The 20663-nt window shown below is 37.7% G+C and overlaps 1 protein-coding gene across 1 annotated transcript in view; it reads left to right on the plus strand.

Moving 5' to 3' along the window:
- Positions 1-15655, plus strand: part of LOC107756776 (NXPE family member 3-like) — a 17445-nt gene extending 1790 nt beyond the window's left edge. The window contains exons 2-6 of the mRNA XM_016574022.1: positions 5700-5858; positions 8772-9541; positions 9709-9776; positions 12666-12866; positions 14513-15655. Coding sequence (XP_016429508.1) covers positions 5766-5858; positions 8772-9541; positions 9709-9776; positions 12666-12866; positions 14513-15078 — 1698 coding nt within the window. The 5' untranslated portion in view covers positions 5700-5765 and the 3' untranslated portion in view covers positions 15079-15655. The remainder of the gene's footprint in view (positions 1-5699; positions 5859-8771; positions 9542-9708; positions 9777-12665; positions 12867-14512) is intronic.
- Positions 15656-20663: the final 5008 nt, after the last annotated feature.

Raw genomic sequence — 20663 nt, forward strand, 5'->3', positions numbered from 1 at the left:
CCCCCCCCCCGAGAGAATTGGCAGGAGCCGCCACTGTTCTGATGTATGGGGAAAAAACTAAATTTAAAGCTGTATTACACTTCTTTGACGTCACGTCTTTGACCCACTGACATGAGGCCAAGCATCCTCTGGAAAGCCCTGAGGAGTAGTGAAGCCCCGAGTCTGAATGACGCCGCTAGCCGCTGAATTATCAGGGAGCGTTCCGGCGTAATCCATGCCCGCATCTGGCCAGAATCATAACGGTCCCCAGAAAGACTACTTGCTGACTGGAAAACAGAGAGCTCTTGGCTAAATTGATTCTCAACAGAAGCCTTGCCAGGTGGCTGAGCGGCAGCAACCTGTGAGCGATGAGTTCCCCGTTCTGATCTGGCTAAAACCAGCCGATCACCGAGGTCAAGATGCGGATTCTCATCTGCCTCACGTGATGCGAATTCGCAGGCCAGAGTTCACCAAGCTTGAACTTTGGAACGCAGCGAAATGCGAAAACTTTTCGCACGGGCATGCGCTTCTTGTCTGATGCATTCGCATGCGTATGAATGGAAGTCAATGGAACGAAAAGTGTTTTCATACGGCTTCATACAGGTACAGTCCGAATGGTAGGACTGTATATTCAAAGGCCACCTCCTTGAACGTGAATCTGAAGAATGGTCTGTGGAGAGGGGCTATCTGGATGCGTCTGTCAGATCCACCGATAAAAATCAGTCTCCGGGGCATATTTGCGCAAGGATCTGCTTCAAAGTCAGCATCGTGAATGGCTGTTTCATAAACGTGCGGTTCATATGCCTGAGATCGAGAAAGCGTAGGTAAAGCGTGTCATGGAGCAACCATTAGTTCCAAACAACCAATAATTCCAGCATTGAAGCCCATTAATTTCAGTGTTTCTCAAGCACACTCGCCAGAAAGTCGAAGAAATTACAGCATTTTTTTGACATTTTCACGCATTAAGGTTGATTTATACTTCTGCGTCGAACCGGCCTGACGTGCACCTCTCCAAAAATGTTACAGCGCGTCAATTCTACGCGGACCACACAAGCGCTGTGATTGGTCTGCTAGTACCCCTCCCTCAATATGTATTTGAGTTTTGTGTGTTTTTTGCACTTTAATATATTTTAATGTTACACCTTTCTTATTTAAAATAAAACAAAGCAAAGAACGAGTCTAATCATTTATTATAAAACTTATCATTATACATCTCAGTTACTCTGTTAACAGAGTACGCCAAATAACAGACGAGAAGATACGTCTTTACCAACCACTCAGTCGCTCTGACTGGGGCATTTTTATTAAAACAGAAAAAACACGTGCATTCCTTCAGTCACTGATTAGGTCACATGACATCTAGTGACATGACACATTAGACATCTGGATTGCCTGTCCCAAATAGAAAACAAAAATACAAATACAAATGAGAGCATACTATTTCTACATGTCAACACCCCCACTTGCTCTCACATTGTTATTCCCTCATTCCACAGCTCATATATACCCAGTTCATAAACCGAACATAAACAAATTAAATTTCATCAACTTAAGTTTTGTTGCTGGTTTAGTTCGTACATCTGCAAACATATCTTCCGTTGGACAGTACTCCAGACTAACTCTGCCTTCATTAATTACTGACCTCACAAAATGGTATTTAATGTCAACATGTTTACATCTTTGTCTATACACAGGATTTTTCGCTAAAGCTATAGCACCCTGATTGTCTTCATAGACTATAGACTCATACATTATACCATCAATGTTTTGTAACAATTGCTGCAAGTATAAACACTCCTGTATAGTTGTATGGCTGTGGACACTGCAGACCTATGCTGCAGACTAGCGGTTTACATGTGTACTGCATGTCGACGCGGACAACGACGCAGAAGTATAAATGAAAACCGATGCACAGCTGAGCATACGGCGTAGAGGCTACAGCATATGTCCGAAGCAGAAGTATAAATCAGCCTTTAGTTGACCTCTCGGAAATCTGGCCAGTAGTGGTATTTTATGAAGCGCGTTGTTTGCCTTCATTAATATTCACTTGTGTTGTATGAGTGACGTGACATGTGGTCAAGTATGGTGACCCATACTCGGAATTAGTCCTCTGCATTTAACCCATCCAAAGTGCACACACACAGCAGTGAACACACACACACCGTGAACACACACCCAGAGCAGTGGGCAGCCATTTTTTTGCTGTGGCGCCCGGGGAGCAGTTGGGGGTTCGGTGCCTTGCTCAAGGGCACCTCAGTCATGGTATTGACGGTGGGAGAGAGCGCTATACATTCACTCCCCCCACCTACGACTCTCTAACCATTAGGCCAGGACTTCCCATGTGACTTATGTGAATATCATAAAATAACACTGGTATGTAATTAACCTATATAAATTTAACATAAAAAAAACTATAGCATACTTGGTGTTTGATAATGTGTAAATAACATTAAAATGCAAAACCTAAAAAAAAATAAAAAAAAATAGACTAGAGCTACATGAATATATATGCCCATACGGGCATATAGTGGCCGCCAAATGCGTCTAATTTGCCTCTGCATTGGAATTTAAAAACGTTTTCTCTATTTTAACCCTAAATATCACACTAATTGTAATACAAATAATTAGAAAATGTTATGTTTTGATTGGTCATTCATTAGTCATAATTATTGCACTGTACATATTATTTAGTACCAAAAATCTTCTCAAAATATTAACTAAATTGAACTGAACTAAAATATATAGTACAATTATTTAATCGACTAAAAGTGAAACTTAAGGTGTTTGGTCACATTTGACTGCCAAGGAGTATGAGAACATAATAATCTTGTCTCTTTATCACTCCCCAGAATAAAATGCTATTTTAAAGCGTAGTCAGCGTAGTTATCAGTGCACAATCGATGCACATTATGTGTTCATAATTACTAGAAATTGCAGCAAATATAGTAAAACTGCTGTCTGTCCCGAATCCCGATTATACCCATTGAAATATATTGACAGTGCGGAGTTGTTTGGAACCATTGAGAGCTCCATGAACCACGTGACCGCGTGGCGGCGAGATCAAAGCATTTCGCAACTGTTTCTAAACCAGTGTTGCCAAACGTATGATAATTATCATATTTGTACGATCATTTTGACATCTGTACGATGTACGATCAATAATTAAAAAAACTCCCATAATGTACGATAATTTCAGAATTTTGTGACTCTTCAAATGATGGTAGGCTTGTTGTAATCATAGGGTTTCTATACTCATCCACGAAATCGGCTCATTACACACACTATAAATGCGCTCGTGCACACCTCAGAGTCTGCTTTTAAGCCAACGAGCACTATCTATCTTGCGGTCCATGACGGCAAGAACCCCCTCAACATCTGGCAACACTGCAGGCTTCCGATGACAGAGACTCACAGGTGGAGTTATTTATCTAGTTTTTTATCTATTGTGGTAATTTGCAGGTTGTGTCAAAAAGTTGTTGGTTTAGATAAATAGCTGTATTCTGTACGTTTGACTCATGTACGATAATTTTCTTCCAAATACGATAATTTTGAGCTTCTGGCACGATACTTGGACATTTCCAATCTGGCAACACTGTTCTAAACGGCTCTGACAGAAGCAGAGCGCGAATTCCAGCCAGCGACAGCGTGAGCGTCAGTTTAACGTTGAAAGAGAGCGAGGTCAGATGGAAATTTGCAAAATGCAAATAATTTAATATTAGTCAACTGTTTTACGTAGAAATTTTAATTGACTTACAGCTATATCCCATGACGCAAACAACTCGACTTTTTTCCCCTCAAAAATGGCGATTTTGAGAGAGAGAGCGAGAGAGAGAAGATGAAAGTTGTGTGTCTGAATTACCTGCATCTGTAAGTTTCTCTCTACAAACAATGAATCTGTGAGTTTAGTTACTTCAAAAACACCTCGTTGCAGAGAAATTATAGGCTAGATTATCATTTTAAAAAGTCGCGGGGTAACGTTAGTCGAGGTGTGTTCGCGCTGTTGATTCCCCCAATGCTCAAGACATGGTTGCGGCCTTGGATCATGAGTTTATTTTTATTTTTTAATAAAGTCATTGAAGGTAAAAATAGGGTGTTGTTCCATCCATAATCCAATTGGTGTTTCTTTTAGGGTGCAAGGAGAATCCTACAGATCTTTAAAAAACAGTTTATGAGCTCACTGTGTTTTTACAGTGCACAAGTGTGTTGTAATTTATACTGTAGGTTATTGCATGTTAATTTGGGAGCAATTCACCTGAACAAATTTGTCATGAGCAATTTTTCAACTCTCTCAAATTGTGCTACTGGATTGTAACCTACTTAGTGTGTGACCACTTCACATTACTTTGAATATTACATATATGAAATATGGCTATATATCAGTGGCAAGCGGTGAATTTTTAAAACAGGTATGCTGAGTGATAATTCCCCCCCCCCCCCCATCCGCTTTTAAGAAACACCGTGGCAGGTGTCGATTTAAAAGTATGCACATTTCCTATCTTATTTGTAAATGAAATTCATCTCCAATTCTTATTCTATCATTTCAGGTTTATCCATTGTTATTCGAATGCAAGAAAAATATAGCTGGTTTTCCAAGTAAAAACCACCAAATAAGGTTTACACGTAGTTATGTTATGATACGTAATCAGAGGGTGGAGATTCCTCCGGTCTATATGTCTCTCTGCATCAGCTAAATAATTTTTTATTCCCAGTGAATAGGAGTTAAAACTACCACCCGGGTGACACTACTCCAATAACAGACCATGCAAAATACCCTTGCAAACAATAATAAAATCAGAGAAGGACTTCAACTGTAAGCGACACGAGCATACGCAAAACAGTATGATGTTTGTTATTATTAATTAATTAATTAATTATTTGGATTAAACCGTCTGCTAAATGACTAAATGTAAATGTATTAAAATTTTATATAGCCTAGCCCACGTTTTTATAAACATTTTTTAAAAATTTACGGCTTAGGCAATAACGTTGACAACAACATATATCTTCAACATACATTGTCTATGACCAAAAATGTAAGTTGTTCAGTGGACTTTTAAAATTAGCTTTGCTTGAGAAAATAAAAATATACAGTTATTTATTTATATATTTTTTTTGATTTAGTCGAGGTGGTTTTGCATCAAACACAATGTAATTTTCGGCAATCGAGATCTGGCAGCAACAGCGCATTTTCCCGCTTGGGTGAGCGCTTCGCGAACAGTTTACCTCGTGCATTAAATCTGCCGCAGACCAGCAAATCACCGAGAACGTGCTATAATCCTGACGAGTCATAGCAACAGAGCAGAGACGAGAAAGCTGCGGAGAATCCGCTCACCCGGAAGCAACCATAACTGACGTAGATTTACAGAAAATTACTGCCGTTTGGCAAAAACAATAATTTTACGTACTTATTCCTAACTCTTTAAGCTTTAAGTTACATTTCAAATGACAAGGGATCAACTTATAATCATGTTTATATGAATTATCCCGTGAACTTATTCTCTCAAATGGCCTGGGTATGCGGAGCATTCGCAGCTTATATAGAGGGAACGCCACTGCTATATATTATATATATTTTATATATTATGGCTATGCAAACATGACTTTTTCGTTTTCTAAGAGAGCAACTTAATGTTTGTATGTAATGATGATTATGCAGTTAATCGTAAATGTATTTGGATACTGCTGTTTACATGCTATTTTGGTCTGATCTATTTGATTAGCATGCAATAATGGCCAGCCATGATCTGCTGTAGTGCTGGGCAGGAGGATGACAGAGAAAGGAAACCATGGAGAAATACCTTTCCAAATATGTCCCATTCTTCACTCTTCTGGCTCTGTCAGGACTCTTATTCCTGCTGTGGAATATCACCTCATTGGAAGTGAGTAAAAGTAAAGTCCCTTTCAAGGAAAGATTGTTCACTCGGCGGCCATATTTGCAACGCCTCCGGGCAGCTATTTCTAACATCCAAGACCATGTCCTATCTAAATGAATGGGGGAATCCTGAAATCTCAAAAACTGCTTGCCGAACTCGCAATTAAATTACATATTTCAAATCAGCAACAAAATCTGAAATTTTAGACCAGCCAATGTGCATGTACAGTCATAAGCACGAGTCTCAGGTTTCTATGGGAACTGGAGCTTCTAATGGCAGCTGCAGTGACGCAATGACTTTACAGATTAGCGATTGGCTGTTTTATTCAGAAGGCCATTCTTAAGTAATAGGAGTGAACCATCTTTGTATATCTATAGTCTTTGGTAAAAGTCAGAGGATTGTGTCACAGCAGCTTCACCGTGATAAACAGGAAAATAACAGAAGTTCTGGAAACTGATTGGGGTGCTCGAAAAATCACATTTTAATTGTGATCACAATTTCTGCTTTCTCGATTTATTAAGCAAAATCACCAAGCCCGCTGGTTATTTATACTGAAAAACGTTTCATTTTCATTTTACATTTGAGTCATCTTGCAATGGTAGCAAGTCTACACAAGCTTTCATGGTTGCGGTTGCCAGATGACAAGTGTTTAAATCCCCCAATCAGAGCTTTTCTCTTAAATGGAAACATTTTCTAATAAAAAAAAGTATCATCTTGTGTTTTGGATTGTTATAAAGTACAGCCGTGGCCAGCCATAATCCACTGATGTATTGTTCTAGTTCGTGAACAATAAATCAGTAATCCATCTTATTTGCAATGTGGAAATAGTTCATATTTTCATTATTTGTGCAAGTCTTACTTTTAATTTATATGGTAGCTGACTACTAAGAGGAAGATAATACTACCGTTAAAGGGGTCCTATTATGCTTTTTCACTTTTTCAACTTTAGTTAGTCTGTAATAGTAATGCGCGTAAAAGAGCATAATAGGACTCTTTAAGTAGGGTTGGGAACCGAGAACCGGTTCTTATTCAGAACCGTTTCTGTTTTTTTAAAAGAACCAGAACCGTGAGCTATTTCTAAGTTTCGGTTCCGAAAACGTTTCTGGTGCGACACGTGACCAAGCGCTGTGAGCAGCCTTGCGCCGGCGTTTCCCGTAAAGGATGTCACAAACTAAATAACAGAAACGCCGCCCTGCCTCTTTAATTACTGAGCACATTGCTTCCCATGACGTGCACTCCACAGACGCGCCGCGCCGCGTCTTTAACTGCCGAACACATTGTTTTCCACGAGTGTACGCGCACTCGCGTCTTTGATAACTGTGCACGTTGTTTTATCTCACTGTACATGTACCGGCAGCACGCAGCTCCTGCCGCCACTAAATTGCATTATATTTGTCCCATATTGTCATTAATATACATACTGACTTCAACTTGGACCACTAAATAAATAGACTGCTATTGTGTTCATTTCAATGGAACCGGAATCGTTAAGCAAAACTGGAACTTGAACCGGAAATTGATATCCAACCCTACCTTTAAGTGGTTTGTGGTCACACAACAGGTTGTAGGCAACATAATTAGTTTGTTTGTGGATGCAAATATAGGATGATTTTCTAATTATTACATTTAGCACACAGCAGTAAATTATAATTAGATCATTCACTTTTTGCCATGTTACAATTTTGCTTATGAAGAAACAAATGAGGTTCTTACTGTAAGAATAAGGTTACTTTTAAAGTCAGAGTAAAAAGCATGTTTTGTCCAGTGCATGTAATATTTTAATATCTCATGATCATTAGTGCTGTGTTCAAAATATCGATACGACGATGTATCGTCACAGAGATTTGACGATACAAGTATTGATACAGCTGGCCCTGTATCGATATTGTGGCACGTGTGCAGCAGTGGACCGCGCTTAGTACATTATTATTTATGGGCTTAAAAACTAGATACAAACAATCAGAATATTGTACCTGGTGGGGAGTGCACAATGTAAACATGAAACATATGCCATTACCTATATTGTACTGTGGTACAGTTATGGAGGCCCTTCATAATGCAGAGGTCAACTGCCTGCTCTGCCAATAGTTAGAAATGGCACTATAGTATGCAGTGTTTAATAAACAGCTGTTTTACTAAATTCTGCTGAGGTGAAATTCAGTGCAGTCCTGTATCGTGATACGTATCGTATCGTGGCATCTGTATCGTGACTTTGCTGGTGATACACAGCCCTAATGATCATGCACTTGTTTTTGAAGGTTATTTTAATAACACCGATTAATCTTGCCCTCTGAACTCTGCAAACCTTCTCATGTTTCTCTGTAATGAAATTTCACATTTAAAAGGTTAGTTCACCCAAAAATGAAATTCTGTCATTAATTACTTAATAACACAATTTAAGATATTTTTGATGAAATATGAGGGCTCTCTGACCCTCCCATAGACAGCAAGGTAACTACCACGTTCAAGGTCCAGAAAAGTACCAAGATGATCGCAAAGAAAACAAAAATAACGACTTTATTCCACATTCACGCTGGATCTGGGTCAGCCACACGCCGCCACACGCTTGCGTCATGATACTGTCGTGAACGAGCGTCCAAAGTGACGCAGTAGAGATGAAAATGTGGAATAAAGTCGTTATTTTTGTTTTCTTTGCGCAAAAAAGTATTCTCATAGCTTCGTAATTTTACCACTGATGTCACACAGACTACTTTGTCGATCATCTTGGTACTTTTCTGGACCTTGAACATAGTAGTTACCTTGCTGTCTATGGGAGGATCAGAGAGCCCTCAGATTGTGTTTCGAAGATGAACAAAGGTCTTACGGGTTTGGAACGACACGAGGGTGAGTAATTAATGACAGAAATTTCATTTTTGGGTGAACTAACCCTTTAAATCTTCCATGATTTGTCTTCTGTAGAGCTGGAACTGTCAGACAGTATCTACCTTCTATCAGCTTCAGAACAGCATCCAATCAGTCTTGAAGACCTCTGAATTTTTTCTACCGGTGGAGTTTAACTACTCCTTCTGTGCCCACCTCGGCCAGGAGCCCACTGCAGATGAAGCCAGGGAGGAGAGCTATCTTCTCAAATCCATTGCCTGGCCAGAGCCATCGGTCCTAAGACTGCCATTGCGTCAAAGTAGTGATCCTGCACAGAGCTATTTTACAATCCAAGACCCTGGAGATCTGCAGGTGGGTGGGCAGCTGGTGGTGAAGGTACAGATGCACAACTTTTTGGGTCAGCCCAAAAAATACGGAGGAGACTTCCTAGTTGCGCGACTTCACACGCCAGAACTGGCTGCAGGTGTGGCTGGCCAGGTACACGACCACAACAAAGGAAACTACACTGTATTTTTCCCACTGCTTTGGGCAGGTGTTGCCCAGGTGGAACTGACAATGATTCACTCCAGTGAAGCTGTGATGGTCCTCAGGCGATTGAGAGAGGAACAATCGGACAGAGTGTTCTTCAAGAGCCTCTTCCACTCAGGGTACCTTTCTGAGACCACTTTGTGTAACATGTGTCTGCCGCACAAACAGCAGCCGCTTTGCAACTACACAGACCCCCAGACTGGAGAACCTTGGTTCTGTTATAAGCCCAAGATGTTGGACTGTGATACACGGATTAACCACTCAAAAGGAGGGTATAAGAAACACCTTCTCACTGTTTATGAGTCACAGTTCTTCCAAAGGTGAGTGAGAAGTTAAAAGTGGTTGAGAGATACTGTTTATTTTTATTGGCCAATGCCAACATGTACTGTGCACAGAATGCAGATACATTATAAATACTTAAGTTTAATGATGAACATACATCTCTTTTCTACTTCTTGAATGACATTTAATTTTATTTTTTTTCTAGTGGAGTAAATATCAAAATTCCAATACATTCTGCAGGGGTGGACAATGTGACTGTTCAACCTGCTAAAGGTATTGTGGTACATGTAATATTATATTTACACTGCCATTCAAAAGTGTGGGGTCGGTAAGATTTTTAAAAAGTTTTTGAAGGAAGTTTCTTAGGCTCACCTAAGCTGCTTTTATTTGATCAAAAACACAGTTCAGTCAAGACCACTCTGGCAATAAAACATACAAATTGTATTATTGTTGATTCATAAACAGTTGTCTTTGTCTGTATATTGGGGTTTTTGCTTTTCAATAAATTATATTATAATAAATTATTATAGTCTGCGATTGACCTCCCAAGGTACCATCAGCATGACATTAATACAACAACTGTGGCTGTCCACATGATACAAAATAAGTTAGCTATTACCGTATTGGCCTCGAATATAAGACGACCCTGATTATAAGACGACCCCCCCCCCCCCAGATGTACCTTTTGGAAAAAGGCTTTTTAAAAACCAACTTTCAAAATTTTCTTTGCAACAACGTTACAAAGGTCAGTTTAAGTGCTTAGGATTGCAGAGCTCATGGAAATGTGTGCGTTCAAGAAGCCATCTTGAAAATCCCCTCCTTTTGTTTTTACTTGCAATCTTTACAACACGCATTACATTACGTATTTCATGGCACACTCGTTTTATGCGTATTTGGCACCACCTAGTGTTGTGGGTGTATTATTGACATGTCAAAGTCTAGACCCTGAATATAAGACGACCGCGTTTTTTCAGATGTATTTCCAAGAAAAAAATATCGTCTTATTTTCGGGACAATACGGTAATTGAAAATTATTTATGAGGATGACAATTAATAGAGACAATGATTATTATGTATCTTTTCACGCTGAGAACAATTGAGGGACTCGGGCACAACTATTACAAAAGGTGAACACATTTACTGATGCTCAAGAAGGCAACACAAAGGATTTTTCTGAAGAACAGCAGGCAGTTGAACTGCTAAGGGCCAACGAGGTAATCATGAACAACTATCGCAAAACACTTGTGGATCATCCAGGAAACGACACACAGTCATGAACTACGTTTTTTAAATTATTTTATAATGTTCTCTGTAGTTAACTTGTTAGTGTGATTTTACATTAAAAAAACATCATAATTTAGAAGTAATAGGCTTTTTTCTATCCTGTTTTTGAGCCTCTGCAGAACGGTCTGTTTTTATAGGCAGGGCGCATTCAAGTAAGCATCGCAAGTAAATGCCCACTGCTATGATTATGACAGTTTCGCTTATTAAAATAACAGATGGATGCTGCTGTGATGTACTCTGAAAACATCATGGGTCATTTGGGTTAAAAATGTATAAATACTCAGTATATATCAAATGGTCAGGAACAGACAATGCAATAGTGGTAAAAGCATGTTTACATACTCACACTTATGTGTTGCGACATTACTGTTGGATCCACTCTAGTCAGACTGCATCATTATTTAGTTTTTAGTCTCTCTGAAAAGCCTGCATCACACTGTCTTGTTTAAAAATTAATTGCAAAGTAAAGCAAATAAACAGTGTTTCACTGATGCAATCTGGAGTTCTTTGCTAATTTTACCCCGTGTTTACACCCGACGTGAGCGGTGCAACGCGACTATAGACAACAGAACCCATTATAATCGCCGACTTTCTGACCTGAAAGAGAAATTGATTCGTGACATGATGCAACAGCGCTTGTGTCCGATCTAGATATGTAAGGATCACAAGGAAGGCAATTCAAAGACTGTTTCACAACTTACACTACACAGTGTCTTATAATCTTGTAATGTCATCTTTATGGTTCTGTTGTTGGAGTAATCCTGTGTTTGCGTCTCTCTAGTATTTCCTCTCCTACTACAAGCGTGTATCAGTGGGCGGGGCTAAAGAGGCAGTGATCATCTCCTGTGGAGGCGGTGTTTAGCCACACTATTACGTCATAAAGTGGCACATTCCAAAACGAGTCATTTTCTGAGCTTGGTTTCAATAAAAGCTTTTTTTAAACTAATGAGAAAGTTTTGAGTTTTAAAACTTACGGGATGTTTTTATAGTACATTGACCTCTTATATGTCAAAAGATTAAGAGAAATTTGATTTCTCAGTTCATGGCCCCTTTAAGTTTCACGGGGTCTTTTTAAAAATAAATTCAATTATTATTTTGTATGTGGAGTATATATAAACATCTGTTATGTGAAATAGCTTATTCAGACAGTACTAAATAAAAAATAACATACAATTTTCATGATCTCTTTTATTTTGTTAAAATTATTAACCAAGAGAAATTTGATTTCTCAGTTCATGGCCCCTTTAAGTTTCACGGGGTCTTTTTTAAAATAAATTCAATTATTATTTTGTATGTGGAGTATATATAAACATCTGTTATGTGAAATAGCTTATTCAGACAGTACTAAATAAAAAATAACACAATTTTCATGATCTCTTTTATTTTGTTAAAATTATTAACATTTTGCATGTAAAAAGGGGTATGTAAACTTATGAGCACAACTGTGTATCCGGATCAGATGGGAGTTTTATTATAACTAAACTATTTTAGTATATTTTTAAATGTAATTTAATCCTGTAATGGCGAAGCTGAATTTGGTGTTCAAGAAACATTTCTTATTATTATCAGTGTTGAAAACAGTTGTGCTGCTTAATATTTTTGTGGAAACCATGATATCCTTTTGTAACAATTTAAATGTGTTTACTCGTTATTGTTATTCAATTTAATTTAATGCTGAATAAAAGTGTTATTATGTTTTATTGTAAAATCTTACTGACCCGAAACTTTTGAAAGGTGTATCATTTTAAATATATAAGAACAGTATTAACAGGTTTAAGTTCCAAGTTCTCATCAGCATTTTTTTCTTCTAAAATGGTGAGCTGTCTAGTTTGGAATTAAACAATTTTTTATTTTATTTTCTTTCCTCTTTCCTTCCAGTACGAACCAAAGGGATGCACCTTGAATTCACTCCTTCGGGGTACTACTACCAGGGATCATGGAGGCAGTTGAGTGGTGTCGTCATGCGTCAGTTTAATGGCTCTTCAGTCATAACACAGTGTCTTCAAGGGAAAATGGTGTACATGTATGGAGACTCCACTGTGCGACAGTGGTACGAGTATCTCATTGCCCATGTTCCAGGTCAGTAATATTTTTGGAACTCTTTTTAAAGGTGCTGCATTGATTTTTAGTCGTTTTTTGTTGGCTTTGACCACATCTCCAAAAGTTTTCAGCCAACCCAATGTCAAAAAAGCATAGCATGAAAAAATTCACGTGTGGAAAGCTTTTCTGATTGGTTGTCAGGGATGCAAACTTCAGCATCTTTCGGCAGAAAAAAATCAATGTTTTAGATTAAAAAAAACAAACAGGTTATCTGTGTAGATTTGGTAATTTTTGTGAGGAGTGACGGGGAATGACAGACAATTCAGGCTTGTCAAAATAGCAAAACAGAAGCGCTCCCAGCTTCAGTGCTTAAAGCACAGCATTGTGTTCTTTCACACATGAGCACATGATTCAGTGTTTTTCAGTGCCTCAGAGCAACTCGTACTAAATGACGCTCCACACAATCTGAGTTGCTTATAATGTATGTAATGTATGTAAAAATGCAACTTACAGTAGCCATCTTCCTGAATTTGTAATCCGAATCCTTTATAAATATGTTGTCAACAAAAGAGAAGCTTTATAACCTCCCTGTGTTTTTAAAATGTTTGTATGCAAAGAAATTAAGACAGACATGAATGTTAGTAATGTAATTTTACTGTTGTTCTGTAAAATAAAATTATTATTATTATTAATACCGCTTTTTTATTATACAGTACAATAGTATTTTCACTATAGTAATATGTAAGGGATAATGCATGGCTAGCTGTGCATTAAACCATTTTAATGCAAGACGTGGAAGCAAAGACCCACCCGACACACTCTGCGGAGTGCATTAAAATAATTTAATGCACAGCTAGCCATGCATTATCCCGCTTATACCATGGCCATTTGCCAGAATTGTCAAGTTATAACTCATAATGATGTTTGCAGCACAATATTTGACCGTAAGGGTAAAAATGGTGGTTATTTTTGTCACTTACGGCTCGTTAGCTCTAGCATTCTGCCCGCTTCGAATCAGATACAGAAAGGAAATAGTGCGGTAGGATCACATTTATTTGAATGAATTATAACATTTACTTTAATTATCGAGAGAGAGAGAGGTGATAGTTGCATGTGTGAATTACTTACGTCTGCACGTCTCTCTCTACAAACAATGAAGCTGAGTTTATTTATTCAAAAACAGCTATTTTACCTCCTTGTTGCTGATGAATATAAGGTAGCGATCCAGTATTTAAGCTATTTTATTAATAAAAGTCGCAGGGCAGCTTTGGCAACAAGTTTCTGTGCTCCTCAATGTTTCTCTGTAAGCGCAGTGCGATCTCTTATCTCTCTCTCTCTGTGTGCGTGTATGCGAGTGATGTGTGTGCATCAATGAAATTAATGCATTCTTTATTTTTTATATTTGAATAAAATGAAAAAATAATAATAATTATTATTTAAATGTTTTATAAAAATTATTATTTATTATAGTATAGTCATATTGAATAGGTTCCATAAAAAGTTCAATGTGAATGTGGCTTGAGACTACTGAAGTAGAGATATTTGTAGTCTAGGGTGAGTTTTTCCATATATCTTCATGCCAAATAACTATTTTAAACACTTTATTCCTGAGTGGGCATATATCTATTGTCTTTTCCTGATTCTCATCTACATCTCACCCTCTGTTTTATCTTACAATATTACAGAGTTAAAGGAATTCAACTTTCATAGCCCGAAGAATGTTGGCCCGTACATGGCAGGGGACAGCAACCACAACATACTGTTGAGATACCGTTGCCACGGGCCACCGATCCGCTTCACGTCTGTGTCCTCGGCTGAGATGCACTATATCTCAAATGAACTGGATGGCTTACGAGGGGGCTCGGACACGGTGGTTGTGATTAGCATCTGGTCGCATTTCAGCACTTTCCCAGTACAAGTGTACATGCGGCGCCTGCGCCACATCCGCAGGGCAGTGATCCGACTGCTGAACCGAGAACCGGCGACTTTGGTGCTGATCCGCACAGCCAACCTCCAGAAATTGGACCCAGAGTCCAGCTTGTTCAACAGCGACTGGTTCTCCCAACAGCTTGATGCAGTGCTCCGAGCCATGTTTAAGGGTCTGAACGTCCACCTGGTGGACGCCTGGGAGATGACACTCGCCCACCATCACCCTCATCAGCTACACCCTCTACCTGACATTATATCAAACATGGTTAACTTCATTCTTTCGCACATCTGCCCAGTGAGGAGAAAGAAAAGACGGGGCTAAACATCTCAAGCAGTATTTGTGGGCAATCTTGAGGAACTGGTGAGACTTGACGTTAATCATCCATACCTTTGCCTTTGGGATCAGCTTTTTTGCTATCCTTTCAGCTATTATTTGCTATCTGTTTGGGCTTGCAAAGGTTTATAATGATTTTGCTGGCAATATTAAAATGAAAAAGCACCATAAAACAGCAAACAGTTAATGTAGCCCTTTATACCTTCATGGCAATATCCTGAGTTTTTTTAATTTTTTTTTTAGCTAAAACAAGTTTAACATTTTCCTAAAGAGAATAGATAATTCCCCCATAAAACATTTATAATGATAGAGCACTTATCATTATTGATTTTACATTGGACTCTGGCAGACCACTTAATCTTAAATGATTTCAGTAAGGTGCTTTTTTTTGAAGCTCAGCAGCAACAAATGGATAAGGTTTTGATAATTATAAAATGATTCTCAAATCAATTCAGCATATTAACGTGGTCAACAGGCAAAAACTAATCAAACTTACTTGCTTGTACTCCAGTCATGGATTTGAATAGGGATAGTTCACCCAAAAATGAAAATCCTGACATCATTTACTCACCCTCACTTTGTTCCAAACCTGTATGACTGACTTTATTCTGCAGAGACATTTTTAAATAATCTACTTATGTGTTCCACAGGAGAAAGTCAGTCATACAGGGTAGGAATGACATGAGGGTGAGTTAATGATTACAGGATTTTCATTTTTGGATAAACTATTCCTTTAGAAAACAAACAAAGCCATCAACCTCAAGGCTGCAACTTTAAATTATTATTGAACAATTAAATTAAATTAAATTATGTATAAAGTAGTTTGTAAAAGAAAAATAGAGAATTACAGAAGAATAATTATTACAGAAGTTATATGAGAGCATTAAGAACCGTGAGTGCAAGCACAACTGTTTCTGTGCCTTGGTAAACGGGGATTGTGTTAGCTGGTTATTATCTGTATCTGTCCAGCTAACATGTAGGCCAAGTGTGGTCATGTGACAAAAGTATAAAAGAGCATGCAGGTCACTGTCTTTTTGGATATAAGGGGTATCCAGTGTCATCCAGAGATATGAATTATACTTAGTCACTAATTTAAATATACATTTGACCATTTTGTTACAGTATAATTATTGACGTTAGTTTTAATATAATGTCTCCCATTCTGCATTTACCTCTGGAAGATCTGAAAATGTATACAGTAGTTATACTGTCTGTTCTATTTTATGTATCCAAATGCAATGTAAAAATTTACACTCCAAAAATGGTTATTCAGATTTTTTTGGAAGAGTTGTTTACGATCAGTTCATGTGCCTTAACATGAGTTTAACACTACCTGTTTTTGAATTAATTTGTTCGATTTCAGTTTTATGTGATTTACAGCTGTAAAATTGGGTCTCTGTACAAGGGTTTCTATAGCATTTATATTTATTTGTTTATTTTATTTGTGCGCAGTGGCAAAGGAAGTTCTTAAAATAGTTTGTTCATGACTCACCAAAATAAATTAACTCTTAAGCATCCATTGTGCTTTTGTCTAAACATCTTTTGAATGATCTCTGACACTGCAGATTGGTAAATAATTTAGTTACATCCCAGATGTAAGGGTCTAGGGTAAGGGGGTAACAGAAAAGTAAACATAAATTTAGTTGGGGTGAGTGAGTACCAGTCCCCTGTCCAGCACAACAGACACGTTAAGTTCCAAAATCAAGTATTTTATTTACAAAATTTCCAAATGACAAAGTAAAATAGGAAGCAAAATAGACTTCAGGAGGGGGAAAGGCCAAAACAACAAACAAAAAGGACCCTCCAATTAGTTAAGGAGTAAAACGGTCTAAACTGACAAAACAAAAGAAAATTAACAACAGAAATGTAGGCTAACTCCCCAACTAAGCAAAAACAAGAGAAAAAGATTCACAAATAAAATAGCACCCACCCCCCTACGGCTTCCAACACAGAGAGACATGTAGCGCAAAAACAACGCTAATTACCTTTCGGAAGGCTACAACAAGCCACAACCCGAGTAAGTTTTACACAGTATCAATCTCTGACAAAACTACAAGAGCAACACATTCCTGTGAAAGAAGGTCGCATTCGGAGTGTCCTACTTACTTTTCTGAAGTGAGACAGCCTCGATGACGTATGCAGCCTTCGAATGCGACCTCCGGAGGGCGCAGCCTTCTAAATGAGACACAGCAAGAGAAAGAGCACACAGCAGTACGTAGCAACCAACAATATTGTATAAATAAACACGGAACGTAACCATTTTTTTTTTGATGCAATAAGTTCCAGTCAGACAACAAAATAATGACATCAAAGATCAAATTATTGTAGAAGGTATAATATATTTTTTAATATATGTAAATGCGTTTATAAATAAAAACGGAGTATTCCTGAACACATGGATACAATATCATATTAAAATAAAAAAAATTCATAATGAAAGATTAATTTAAAAAAAAGGGGCAAAAGTCAAAATAACAAACAAAACCCAAAACTGAACTTTTTTACTGATTTTTTTAGAGCAGGACAATCTGGAAAAAGGTAAGAATAATAAATTATGAGAAATTGAAAATGTTATTAATTATAAAATATATAAAACTCTACTTCATACTAATAACGACAATTGTTTATCTTTTAATAGGCGACATTCGCAGGTGTTATAAAATAAGCCACAAGCTGGGTGAAGGATGATTTGGCTTGTGTGCCAAGGGACTCGCAAGGATGGATGTGAGGTTTCAGTTTTTTTACTTGCATAACTTTACTGAAAAGATCAGATCAACATGTCATGAGCATCAGAAATTCGTCATGTTTCTTCAGACTATCTTGCAACATGTGTTCCATGTTTTGTTAAGTTTGGACACTGCATTCACATAATTAGTCATTATGGTTCTCACTCAAAAAATATATCAGCCTACATCTCCACATGAGACCTTCAGACTTGGTGCCAATCCAGACATCACAGTCTCTTGTTTACATAATGTGTAATGTTGTATAATTATTTTATTACAGTCTTGTAGGGGGCTGCTTATTATTTATGGCATTCAAACTAACGAGAAATATAGTCAATCATTTTTCTAGCCAATGTTAAATGTGTAAACAACCTGTAGGCAAGGCATTGTTTTACCATGTGGATGAAGCATCTTTCAGGGCCAAAATGGTTCCCAGAAACCTTTTCTATGTAGATCACACCATCTGTATTTCTATTCTCATTCTACTGAATGCAGTTTCTTGTACCACCACATGGGGCCAGCAGTGTACTGTCACAAAAACACATAGGTTAAGAAGGAAAGTAGTACACTGCTTAGTACCGGTAAACATTTCAAACAGTACTGTTACATTGTCAAATGTAACCTCATACATAATTTAAGTGTGATGTTTAGTTGTCATGTAGAAAATGGTTTATTATAAAAAAATAGCTGTCTGATAACGAGTCAAAAATAATGAGGTGTTAAAAATCACCAGATAAGCTTCAATGTCTCACTGAAAATAGGTCAGGTTGTGTGCACTGCATTGTGGGATACATGTGCTCGGGTTGTACACTGCACATTCTGTTACAAAAAAATCCTTACTATGTGCAGAATAAACATAGTAGAAATTGTATGAGTAATATGGTAGTATGATACTCCTTAACTGTTTCAAATAATAAGTAACGTTAAAGTATGCAATTTATTTATAATGCAGGATAAAGGTGAATAACTAGGCAGATGAATGCACATGAACATTTAACAGTACACCTGATTATAAGGGCAAGACACTTTTAGTAAATTTTATTGTAATGTTACTTTATTTTGATGTTAATCAAAAATGTCCAATATTACAGTACAGTTCAGTTCAGTATGTTGTAAAGTATGGGTTTTGACTAAAATAATTTAATGTTATGGATGTGTAAAAATTTAAACAAAAAAAATGTATTACAGATGTTTAATAAATATTTCCTAAGAAATACATATAGTGAAAGAGACCTTCTTAGAATTTAGACATTTTCTTAGACATTGTGTTAACAGTATGATGTGAGGCTGAGTGAAGAAATTCACTCAATGGTAAGAATTATGAGGGTAAATCAAGTATATTGGATGGAAAGCTCCTTTATCAAGATGCATTTGAAACACAAGCCTTTTAAAGAATGTACAATCATACTAATATGAATATTAGGGGTGGAACGGTTCAACTTACTCACGGTTCGGTTTGTGTCACGGTTTCGGTACGGTTCGGTATGTGCTATGTTTAGGCAAAAACTATACTGTCAAATAAAAATAAAGAAAATAAGAATAATCTAACTACAAGCAACAGCACAAATAAATACAATAGAGTAAAGATACAAATAAAATAAAGTGATTTTCAGTTTTTTTTTTTAGGTAGGTCTAACATTAGTTTTCAGGTACAGAAATTGAATAAAGTAATGAAATGTAAAACAGCATTGCATATTTGACTGTATAAATTAAATATTAATCTTTATTAAAGTTACAAAAGCTATTCAATCAAGAGCAGTGAGTGATTTCTTTGTTGTTGCTGTTTGATTAATATTAAGAAAGTGCTGTCACTTTAAGAGAATGCCCTGATCCAGTGCACTGATACAGTACGTTCAGCCGGCTATGTCTGCTATAGGATACTTACCAAGACGGGCATTTTGACATAATTTTTGTGTGAATTTGTCCATTTAAACGCAATACTTCAGAGAAAGCTTAATATTTGCGCGTTCTGAGGCGCGGGTTTGCGCGCTTCGGATGAGCGCAAGCACAAATCTTCTCACTGCGCGTGTGAGCTCGCGTCCTCTGGCTCTTAAATGTTTAAACCGGGTGTGCCTCACACGTCCTGAAAAGTGAAGCTGCAGGCTCTTTGATCGCCCCCTGGTGGCTGGCTGCAGTACAGGTCATAAACCCCGCCCTCTCCATGTAAACGAATGGGACTAGAGTCAAAATAAAAAAATAAATTACACTTCCAATACAATTTTCCGAAAGATGGTTTTGGTCATTTAAGGTAGTTGTTATCACGCTGATATATGTTCAATTGTTCATTTTTGTGATAAGTTTGATTTTAGCTAGTAATGTGATGCTATAAAAATGGGGCGTGTTGTTATGGTTGATTGGGTCTGCGGGAGTTTGGGCGGGAGTTTGATACCGCGGCTCCACCTCACGACACTACTGCGCAGACTCTGGCTCCAAACAAATCCCTACTGCGCAGACTTTGCTCCAAATGACGTCATTTACTCAAGATGGCAGCGGCCATACTGAGATGCTTTGTCTTCACTTTATATAGTGGAAGGACTTTTATATAGTGGAAGGAATAGGAGACGCGTCATCCATCTTTTTTTTTTTACAGTCTATGGTTTAAACTGTCAAGGCTTAAACGAGTTTAGCTTAAACATAGATATCAACGTGTTCTGTTAAGGTCTCACCTGTGCGCGCGCGCTATCAGCACCCGGGTGATGACGGAATAAATGCTCATATTCCAGCATACGGCATTCGCATTGAACAAGAGTGAATGGTTTGTCCACGTTTTTTTTTTTTCATTGCTGTTGTTTTAATGTACTGGGAAGCCAGAATGCGCATCCATCAACAGAAACACACAGTGGCCGA

The sequence above is a fragment of the Sinocyclocheilus rhinocerous genome, unplaced genomic scaffold (assembly GCF_001515625.1).
Source record: "Sinocyclocheilus rhinocerous isolate Xijiao unplaced genomic scaffold, SAMN03320098_v1.1 scaffold382, whole genome shotgun sequence".
In the NCBI taxonomy this organism is placed as follows: domain Eukaryota; kingdom Metazoa; phylum Chordata; class Actinopteri; order Cypriniformes; family Cyprinidae; genus Sinocyclocheilus; species Sinocyclocheilus rhinocerous.